Raw genomic sequence first — 12,073 nt, forward strand, 5'->3', positions numbered from 1 at the left:
TACAATAGATGATGTTATATAATGTTCCAATATTAAATACTAATACATAGATCAAATCCAATCACTAGTATAGCGAAGTCCTATTCCTCGAGCATGTCCTTAAAATTTTGCTTGAGGAAGAGGCTTTGTGAAAGGGTTCGCCAAATTTTGATCGCTGTGAACTATGCGAATACTAATTTCACCTTCTTTAACTTTATACCAAATTAAGTTGAATCTGCGGCTAATATGCATGGTCTTCTTGTGTTCTTAGGGTTCTTTTTCCAAAGCAATAGCACCCTTATTTTCACAGAAAAAGTCTAGGGGGTCCTGAATGGTAGGGACTACCCCTAGATCCCCAATGAATTTCTTCATCCAAGCAGCCTCTTGTGCAACTTTAGAAGCAACAATGTATTCTGACTTTGTAGTGGATTGTGCAACAACACTTTGCTTGGAGCTTGTGCAAGACACCACACCCCCATTGATAATGAACACATATCCAGATTGTGATTTGTAGTCATCTCGATCAGTTATGAAGGAAGCATCAGTGTAGCACTTTATACTTAAGCTATCTTCCATGACTCCATAAACAAGGAACAAATCATTAGTTCTTCATAAGTACTTTAGGATGTTATTTTCCGCTTTCCAATGAATCTCCCCTAGATTTTGTTGGAACTTTCTTACCATGCTCATAGCTTAAGCAAGATCAGGTCTTGTACAATTCATGGCATACATGATGGATCTAATTGCAGAAGCATATGAAATATCTTTCATCTTGTCTAGCTCAGCCTTTGTGCTAGGACATTGAGATGAACTTAGTATAGTGCCATATGCCTGGGTACAAATCCTCTCTTAGAGTTTTCAGTATTGATCCGCTTCAATACTTTATCAATATATGTACCTTGGCTTAGACCTATTAATCATTTTGATCTATCTCTATAGATTTTGATTCCAAGAATATATTTTGCCTCACCTAGGTCCTTCATTGTGAAACACTTTCCAAGCCAAGTCTTTACACTTTGTAAAGTTGGAATGTGATTTCCCATGATCAATATGTCATACACATATAGAACCAAGAATGTCACCGAGCTCCCACTAGTTTTCATGTAAACACAAGATTCATCTTCATTTCTAATAAAGCCACACTTTGTGATTTCATCATCGAAACGATGATTCCAGTTACGAGATGCTTGCATTAACCCATAAATGCATCTCTTGAGTTTACACACTTTATTAGGATGCTTTTGGTCGACAAAACCTTCGGTCTGATCCATATAGACATCTTCTTCCAAGTGTCCATTCATAAAAGCGGTTTTGACATCCATTTGCCATATCTCATAGTCATAATATGCAACTATGGAAAATAGTATCCTAATTGATTTAATCATAGCTACTGGTCAAAAGGTTTCATCATAATCAACCCCATGAGTTTCAGTGAATCCCTTGGCAACTAATCTTGCTTTGAATGTGTGTAAGTTGCCATCCATGTCAATCTTCTTTTTGAAGACCCACTTACTTCCAACAGCCTTGCTATTAGGAGGAAGATCAACCAAGTCCCAAACTTGATTTTCTCTCATGGATTGCATCTCAGTGTTCATGGCTTCAAGCCATGTGTCATATTCGAGATCTGACATTGCATATCGGTAGCTGACCGGCTCATCAGCATTCGTCATTACGAAGCACTCGTCAATGAGAAATCCATATCTCTCAGGTTCATGACAAATTCTACCAGATCTGCGAACGCCTTGTGTTTCAATAGGTTGAAGGATAATGATATCTTCATCTTCAACAACCTCTTGTTCAATACTAGTGCCAACTAAAGATGCATCAGGTTGAGGTTCTTGATCTTCTTCTAGTTCCACACGCCTCCCACTAGCCCCATCCATTAAAAACTTGCTTTCTAAGAATTCAGCTTTTCGTGAAATAACGATCTTATTTTCACTAGGGATGTAGAAGTAATATCTTAAACAATCTTTAGGATATCCTACAAAGATTCATTTGGTAGATATAGGCTCAAGTTTGCTGGAAGTCTCTTGTCTAACATAAGCTTCGCATCCCCAAACTTTCATATAAGATAAGTATGGAGGTCTTCCATACCATATCTCTTAAGGTGTTTTCTCTAACTTCTTAGTTGGTGACATATTCAAGATACAGGCTGCGGTGAGTAAATCATAACTCCAAAATGATAAAGGAAGGGTACTTCGACTCATCATGGATCGAACCATATCAAGTAAGGTCCGATTTCTCCTCTCAGAAACACCATTAAGCTGTGGTGTTCTACGTGGAGTGAGTTGTGAGATAATCCCATGACTCCTTAGATGGTCTTGGAACTCTTGGCTCAAGTACTCGCCTCCTCTCTCCGAACGAAGGATTTTGATTGATTTGTCGAGTTGATTTTCAACTTCACTTTGAAACAATTAAAAATTTTCAAATGCTCCATGTTTATGTTTCATCAAATACACATAACCAAAACGACTGAAGTCATCAGTGAATGTGATATAATATCTCTCACCATATCTTGACATTGTTTTGAAAGGTCCACATACATCAGTGGGTATGATGCCTAATAAAATACTAGCCCTTTCACTTGTTCCAAATAAAGGGGATTTTGTCATCTTGCCACATAAACACAATTCACATATTTCAAATGACTCATTGTCATTTGCCCCCAAAAGCCCACTCTTTTGGAGTTGAGATATGCGCTTTTTTTATGACCAAGGTGACAATGCCATAGATATGTTTGGTTCAAATATGGTTTGGCCTTTTGGTGTTAACATGATAAAGGACTTATTGTTTGAGGTGTCATCTAGGTTTAATTCATAAATTCCATTTATGGGCCTAGCCTTAAAATAGAAGATTCCTTTCAAGAAGGAGTGAATGTTATCATCAACAAATTTGAAATCATAACCATATTTTCTCAAACACGAAACTGAAATGATATTTCTAGTAATAGAAGTAATTAAACACAAATTGTCTAATGTCAAGTACAGACCAGATGGTAAAACATAAATCAAAATGTCCTAAAGCTTGGACCGCAACACGTGCACCATTGCCAACATGTAATACCATCTCATCTGTTTTCAGTTCCTTACTCTTTCTGGACCCCTACAACGAATTACAAATATGAGTTCCACAACCAGTATCTAATACCCAATTGTTAGATGAAAAAGTAAATAATACCATTTCAATCATGAAAATGGATATACCTGAAGGGCCTTCCTCGACCTTTTTGTTTTTCAACTCTGCAAGGTACTTAGGTGTAACGCCCGGGTTTCGGGGCTAAGCATTTTTAGACAATGTAATAGTCCAGGTCAACTATTGTAAATCTATTCGAAGTAATAAAGATGAAATATTTGAATTATATGTGAATTATGTGTATTTGTGTGCTTATTACTTAATTATAAAAATATAATTAATAAAGGATAAAAATAAGCGTCGAAATTAAAGTGTGATATAAGTCTGATATCTTTATATAAAGTTGTAGTGGTCGAAACAAGGATTCCGGGGATATAAAGAACGCCGAAATCTGAGTTATAATGAAGAAGTTATGGCCCGTCGAAGTTTTACGGCTAAACCGACACGACACTGGGAGACGTAAATAGTGAATTTACGATGGAGGACTTTTTAGCCTTAGTTATCTAAACCAAAGTTGTAGTATATGTTAAACCGAGAACATCCATAAAAAGAACGCCCAAATTTGACTTCGTATGAGTAAGTTATGATTTTTCTAAGATTCGGCTTAGCAGTGCACGGCCCGAAACTCGAATTTTAGTTCGAGCCGTTTTTGGCTTACGTGACCTAAATGAGAGTTAAAGATCTCATTAATCGGAACTCAACGGTAAAAAGATAGACGAAAACGGATTCCTTATGAAGGAGTTACGAATTCTTCGCGGTTATTTAGCAGTCTAAACTCCTCCTACTGTTAAATTTGAGATCAGTCAAGAATTAGCCGACAGAGTCTAAATGAAAGTTGTAGATCTTGTTTTTACCTACACGTGGATATAAAAGAACGTCGAAAATGGAGTTCGTATGCGAAAGTTATGAATTTTTGAAAATCGGCTGATTTCCACCCTGTGTGCGATGCCACGTGTCAGCACTAGGCTGCGCCTGGCTGTAGCCAGCCTGTCTCACGACGTGAGTATTAAAAAGTCACGACATGAAACTTCCTCCAGCCCCTATAAATAAGTGGTGAGGCCTCCATTTATTCCTCACACCTCCCCTCGCTTCCCTCTCTCTAGAACTTCTCTCTAGCCCCCGAAACCCCTCGAAAAGCCTAGGAAACCTCCCTAGCACGAGGTGGAAGCCCCAGAGCGCCCGACGGCTCCAAGAAGAAGAGCCTTTCGGCTCGGGAACGCTGCTCCAGCGGAGCCCAGTTTCCAAGGAAACCCGTTGTAAGTGAGTTGTACCTAACCTATCTTTAGTATAGCTTATGTTTTAATATAGTAACATTATTAGGACCTTAAAATAATTATTTGGGCTATTATTATGAGTTATATAGAGTGTTGTTTAACGCTTATATAATAATAATAATAGCTAGACTATTAATTAGTCACGGTTAATGTTAGACTAAACCCTAGTGATAATGATACTAGGTTTTATCGAGGGATAATTGTTTTGAGATAACGAAGCACTGTTCGAAGGCAGAATCACCACCTTTTCAGGTGAGTGCATAGTTACTTTCAGCTTACACATAGATATGAAGTATTTTATATAAATTACGTGCTATGTGTGCATATTATTTGAATACTTGCTATTAGGGGTGCAAACGAGCCGAGCCGAGCCCGAGCCTAGCCAGGCTCGGCTCGGGCTCGTTTAAGTTATATGAGGCTCGAGCTCGAGCTTGGCTCGATTCGAGCTTTGTTTTACTGAGCTCGGCTCGAGCTCAGTAAGAGTTATACAAGCTCGTCTTGGGCTCAGGCTCGACTCGTTTTTATCTGACGTGCCTAAATAAGCTTAAGCTCGGCTCGAGCTCGTTAAAAAGCTCATTTACTAATACCCTGAATTCATAATTCCCCTAATATGTTTTTTTTTTAATATATGTAAATAACAATAAATTATATTATATAAAGGCTCGTTTAGGCTCGCGAGCCTAATCGAGCTTAATGACAAAGGCTTGAGCTCGAGTTCGGCTCGGACTCGTTTAAAATCGGTTTCGAGTCGAACTTTTAACGATCCGATCTCGAGTAGCTCGCGAGTAGCTTGGCTCGTTTGCACCCCTACTTGCTATCTATGCTGGATGAACGTTTTTATACACATTTTCAATGATTTAAACTGTATATGTATTTTATATCTACAAAAATGTTGGGGTAAAACATGGGTAGGTGTAATAGGTGATGTGTGATAAAATGATGAGAGGCCTCGATGTTGATGCTGTTGATTCTGTCATCTAGTGGAGTATGGATGACGACCACAGACTCTTCTAGACAGTCCAGTGGAACACTAGCAGGCTCACAACCTATAGGTGTTTGTGAACGATGTGTTCACCGGTGTAATCCATCCCCCACATGGTTGCCTTTAGGACATTTATTGCTGAGGAATCCCCTTAGCAGTAGTGTCCATCCCGATGATGATCCTTAGGCTAGGTCCCTTATGATAGGTGTTTAGGGACGTAAAGTGAGGATAACGGGAATGGGTAATCGGTTTATTGTTGATTGATGAAATTAATAAACTTATTTATTGTGGGTTGAAAACCCTATGTGCTCACCAGGCTCCCCAGCCTGACCCACTCCGTTTCTTGTATTACAGGTAGTGGCGCATGAGCATAGATGTAATGTTTTGGATGAGGGATTACGGATATAGGCCTGTAGATATGAAATAATGTAGTATGTCTTATATTGTACTGTTTATGCTTTTGATATGTAACGAACATGACATCCCAAGTCTTTTAATGAAATACATTTCTTTGGAAAAGCTTTTGATAAATCATTATCATATTTTGTTTTGGGACAAATTCCGCAACACTTTTATTTAAAATGTTACTCTGATTTTTAAACAAAGCATAAACAAAATCGGTCTTTTCTGGCCGTGATTTTGGGGATGTCACATTAGGACAATTCCTTTTACAATGCCCGACAACTCCACACTCAAAGCATGTGTCATCTTTGGCAACCTTTTCCTTCTTATTTGGTGGTGGGTTTGAGGAGCTTTCTTCCCTTTTCCCTTGCCAGCTTGTGGCTTTCCCTTGAAGTTCTTGCCTTTGTTCTTCTTGACTTTTCATTCCCTAATAATGAGCACTTGGGGAGTTTTACTTGGGATATTCTTCTCTGCAGTTTTTAGCATCTCGTGCAACTCAGAGATAGGTTTCTCCCACCCATTCATGTTATATTTCACAATGAAAGCATTGTAAGACTTTAGCAAAGAGTTCAGATTGATATCTGCAGCCAAGTCTTGTGGGTATGGAGAGCCCAATCTCTCCAATTGATCCATGTAGCTTTTCATCTTGAGAAAATGTATGCTCATATTCCTATTCTCCTCCATTTTCATGGCATGAAGTGCTCTCACAATGTCAAACCTTTCGGTTCTAGCTTGTTTTCCAAACATCTCCTTGAGATGTTCAATCATGTCAAAGGCAGTGTAGTGTTCTAGATCCCACTAAAGATCGGGAACCATAGAGGCAAGCATAAGACATGAAACATCAAGTGAATCATCTTTATGCTTTAGCCATGCATCATGTGCACCTTTGGGAGAGCAGGTGGTTCATCATGGGTTTGGTTTTCAAGGAAATAGTCTTTCTTTTCTTGATTCAAAACGATTCATAAATTTCTATGCCAGTCCAAAAAGTTAATTGGAGTGGTTGAGCTTATCTTTGTCAAGAATTGACAAAATTGGTGGAGCCATCTACAAAAGTTTAACAAACTTTTCATTTAGTATTTAATTCTTTAAATAATAATACCCCTTTTGTTTCCTAAAACATTATTTATTTAAAGTCTAGGATCCAAGTTACAAATCAAATAAATGGTTAGGTATCCTTTATCCCATTTACCCAATTTTGTCATGGTAAATGATGAGTTGAAAACTCTTTAGATCGATTAGATCTTTAACAGGTAAATAAATAAGAATGACAAACACTAGAACACACAATGAATCAATCCGTATGTCGAATGATTAAAATATAGTCATACCTCAGAAGAGCTCCATTAAGAACTTTCATTGAAGAGGTGTGATAGGGTTTTCAGTACAATCAATAAGTTAATAATCAAAAGCGTTAATGAAAAGGATGTATGCATGCACCTTATATACTAAACCCTAGAAAGACAAACACGGTTGGAGAGGCCCAAACCGAGAGTATATAATGGACCGAAATATCTCCCCATTTGCGCAAATTAAGGTGAGAGATCACTTCGGTTGATTGGGAGCAGATGACTTCACGGTCTTGAACAGCTTCGGTATAATTGCAAGTAGAGTTTGACGAAAGTGAATATACCACCGAAGCACGTCCGTAAATAACTTCTTATCTGCATCACTGTTCTGGTCACACCGATATATGATTTCAAGAATGTGCTCTAAGCACGCGGTGGAGAACAAGTGTTTATCAGCCAGAGCGAACAAACAACTTTGACCTTCGCCCCTTGTGAACAAAACAGTGTAAAATTGTGGATCAATTTTTCCTTTAATCATCACCGTCATATCAGTTGCCTTCCCGATTGGCTTAATAATGGGCTTCTTTTTTATTGCAGAGGTGACCTCCTGATCCATTTTCGCCACTTCAAGAATATAGCAGACCAACATCTGCTTGATATGATCAATGATAGGCCCATATTCTTGTTGATTGGTCAGCAAAATGTTGTTCAAAAGAATCCAATCATGGGGATTTTAGTTCGGAAAATCGGCAAGGGAGATTTCATGAACCGAGCCGCTTGAGCCTCGTGTCACCTTGAACTTGATGTTTATAAATTTCCTTACCGAAGTGGGTTTCAATACCTTCATAGTTATGATCTTCTGATTGCTCCAAGTGAGGTATTGCGGTTGAGAGAAAGAAAGATAAAAGTCGAGCAAGTCTCGATCAACCTTTGGATCTGGAGAGGGGATTGGAACAGTCGAATCAAAACAATGAAACACAAATGATTTTCGGGTTATGGGCATATCGAACTCAGCATCCTTGGAATTTTCAAGACCGAAGGACTGAACCGGCTCAAGCCAATGCGTGCTTGGGGATTCAATAGGTTCTTTCAGAAGAGTTTCTTTTGACCACAAAGGAAACAAGGAATTCTTTCGTTCCAGGGCCTCATACACTTCACGTTCCTTCTTCTCTCTTTCAATATCTTCACGATTACTGTGTTTTTCAGTGGCAGTGGCTTCACCTTCAATTACATCTTCAATAATAACATCATCAACAACTTTGTTATTTTGTTTGTTCGAAGCTACATTAACCTTCGGTTCAGTTGTGACTTTCTGTTGGACAACCTTATCTCCTCCTTGTTTTGGAGGGACACCAGACTCCGAAACACCCTCAATCTGGCTAATGATATCTAGAGTTGGTCTCAATTTCTCAGCCAGATGACAGCGAGTTGTTATAGTAAGAACCGAATCATGTGCCTCTAAAAGATTCGTAAGAAGAGAGTGGACATTGTTCACACAACTTTTGAGGAGTGTGTGTTCAGCTCGAAGTGAATCAAGTTCCTTATTCGCTTGGGAAAGCTCCAAGGAAAGAGTGGCAACTTGGGTTTGTGAAAGAGCAAGATCTTCCCTGACCTTGTTATCCATGGCAAGATCGGTTTTTTTAACTTGGTGAGACCTGTTTTAACAAAAGAAAGAAGAATAGTTCTGTCAGCCTGTAGACTTTGGCGAATCACCTCAAACTTTTCCCATTCAGCCTTAAGAGAAGTAGAAAGAGAGGCAATGAATTCATTCACTTTGGTGGTATTTCCGTTTGCAGTGTTTTGAAACGATTCCATGAAAATCTTTGACTCATAAATGAGAGATTTGACCTCACCAATAGCATTGTTGCAAGAGAGGGTGGAGGCATCCACAACTTGAGTTGCCTTTTCAATAGATTGATCATGTTGTTTGATCAAAGTTTCAATTAGAGCCTTTATAGCAGCATCAGAATATGCTGAAGTAGATGGAGAAGCAGAAGAAGCAATAAATTGATAATGTTTGGCATTGAGATCCTTCAAGTGACGCTGGGTGATTGGAGCATCATCATCTTCTTCTCTTAGAACCCGATAAGTGATGTAATACACATAGTCAAATTCCATTTCAACTCCGCCAAGAATTGTATCATATCCGGTCGAGGGAGGCAGGGATAAAGGTGTTGAAGTGACAGGGATAGTAAGACCTTGGTAGTTGCCCCCATATCAGATACGTTGACAATAACCGGAGGTTCGGTTATAGTTGTTGTAATGGTTGCTTGTGTGATGATAGGATGTGGAAGAGGAACAGTTGAAGCAGTTAGTGGTGGGAAAAAGGTTGAGAAACAACCGGTGGTGGAAGTGGTGCAATCGAAATAGGCACGGTAGAATGAGGTGGAGATTGAGGAGGAATGGGAGCAGATTCGGTTACATGTACCTCTGGAGATGGGGACCGAAGAGGCGTATTTCCTCTCGATGAGCCTTCTTGATAAACATCTTCGCCTTTATGGTGATCGTGATCAGACGGAACATAATCTGAATCACTAGATGAGTCAGCTTTCGGTTTCTTAGCCATCCTCTTGATCTTTCAGCTTTCGGCTACCTTCTTCTTCTGCTCTGGTTTCTTTCCCCTCTTGGCTGGTTTATCAACAACCTCCAAGGTACTTTGCATTTCTGGAGTGAGTTGCCTTGGTCCTGAAGGTGTCAGCTTTCTGTAATCAGCCATAACATTGCTTTCGCTTAAGACACACCTGGACATCGATTCAGGAACTAAATCAATGAACATGAACTTCGTGGGATCAAAAATGATGATTTTTGTTGTGTGGAAAGTGGCGATTGAAGAGTGAAACGCATCCGCCATGATGGGAATCTAAAAATGCTCAATGGCTCTTCGAGTAACTATCGTCCATAAGCGTCCACACGAAATTTCAAAGTGTTTGGACGATGAATTGAAGGTCTGCACCAGCTGAGCCCAAATAAGAGAGACATAATCCAGATTGATGTCGTGATAGAGACCATAAAGAATGGTCATGAAGCCTTTGCTGGCACCATCAGACCCAACAACCCTTTCAGCTAATCCCTTGAAGATGAGGGTAAAAAGACCATTCCATTAAGGTGGCAAGCAGGATTTCTTGAACTTTGTCATTGTGGTAAGGACATTGGTGTATCCCATGTCATAGAACATAGTGAACAACTAGGTAGTAGTGATGAAATCAGGAGAGATGACAGAGGCATCTGAAGCAAGCTTTAGCAAAGAACTAAAGCGAGCTTTTGAGACAAATGTCTTGAGATTAAAGATGTCAAAGAAGATTCGTTCCTTGTGTTTATCGTAAGAAGCATATGAATAGACCTGTGAGAGTAGTGACATGGGAACATATTCAACCTGTGTGAGAGCAATCACCAACAGGGAATACTTGAGACATTCGACCATATGAAGCATGCACGAATCATAAAAGAATGGATTCAGTTCGATGATAAGATTCTGATTAGGTTTGATTGTCAAGAGATATGAGGTAGCGGTTTGTTCTTGAACGGATGATGATTCTGCCATAGTTGTAGAAAGGAAGAAGAAGAACAGTTGAAAATCTCCTGTTGTATTCTTGAGAAAGTTTGGAAGTGGTAAAGAGGTACATGAGGTGCGAGAAATCCTTTTATACCATTTCCATGAGAGAGAAAAAATATGTTGTGATAATAATATGATCCCTGAAACGGTGCCTGAAAAAGCACGATTTAACAACTTGGTTTCCCTAGATAGACGTCACCAGGCGTGGGTTTAGGAACCATTCCAAATTCACGTGCCTTTCAGTCGTTATCTTCTTTTCAAATTCTGAACCATTTCAAATTCATGCTGACTCACCCTATTCCCTTTAAATGAATCGACTCCATCATAAAGAACTGAAGCTATATGTCTGAGAATAGCTTATTAGCAACCGACCAAGAGTTTGGAAAAATCGTAAAGATTTTCGTGCAAGAGTGTTCCAACAGAAAATAAATAAAGCAAAGTATTAGTGGGATTTAAGTGATGTCTAGATAGACACGAAAATGTGGATCCCGGGGAAGAATCTCTTCCTTCAAAGTCAAGAGAGACTTTAAAGTGCTTGTGTGGTTTCCCGATAAAATACGATCAAATACTTGTTAAGAAGCATTGAAAGGCATCCTTTCATTATAAGGCCATAATGGGTGGCTTTGCTTCAACCGAACTTCAAGACTTGACAGAAGACCGAAAGTTGGATGAATTACTTGTGAGACTGATGTGGCCTTTAAAACAAGTAGGGTGGAATAATTTTCAGTGACTTGGTGATTGTTATAGAAATCTCAAAAAAAAAATAAACTGGATCTTTTGGGAAGAAAAGTCTTGGTATATAGACAATTTCATAAAGATCTCTAAAAGAAAAAACGAGATTTCTTGGTACATTCCATCAAAGGGAATTTGTTAAAACAAGGGTGAAATTAGAACAGTTTATTGTTCACCGTCAATTCATTATGGGTGTTGGATATTGGGTCTCACTTAGCACGTGGTGAACGAAACTAAGATCATTAACTCAGATGTTGTGTAACCATAAACCTCAGTAGTAAAGTCTGAGAGTCTCAATGGTTACGATAATGAAACGAAATGAGATGGAGAAATAATAAGAGGTGGTTAAAGAATCGAAGGTACCTCTGCTGTAATAAAGTGACCAAGCAGAAAACTCTTAACTCAATGTGAGAAGAGTAAGGTAGCTCATGACTTGAATAATATTATCAGCCTTGTTGGGAAGAAACGATTGGCATAAATCGAATCATTAAGGCTTCACTCAAAGTCTTGGAGACTTCGGTCAACATGCAGCAACATGCTTCTAGGGACACTTAGCTAGTACATAGATAGAAAGTTTATACCTGCCCCAGCTTCTTCATGGGATTAGATTTATGATGCAAAGAAGTGTTTTTTTAAGGAATTTTCTGAAAAGAAATAAAAACAAAAAAGAAAATAGTTTTGTGTTTTAGGAAAAGTAAAAAAAAAAACGTAAAATAAATTACTTCAAAAGGTA

General features: G+C 38.8%; 1 protein-coding gene across 1 annotated transcript; it reads right to left on the bottom strand.

Moving 5' to 3' along the window:
- Nucleotides 1-246: 246 nt before the first annotated feature.
- Nucleotides 247-555, bottom strand: LOC145089902 (secreted RxLR effector protein 161-like). The gene has a single exon (XM_079028287.1). It carries the CDS (start codon nt 553-555, stop codon nt 247-249), a length of 309 nt encoding a protein of 102 aa, XP_078884413.1.
- Between the last annotated feature and the right edge of the window lie 11,518 nt (nt 556-12,073).

This window comes from Lactuca serriola, chromosome 2, assembly GCF_051521515.1.
Source record: "Lactuca serriola cultivar US96UC23 chromosome 2, Lser_US96UC23_V15, whole genome shotgun sequence".
Classification (NCBI taxonomy): Eukaryota; Viridiplantae; Streptophyta; class Magnoliopsida; order Asterales; family Asteraceae; genus Lactuca; species Lactuca serriola.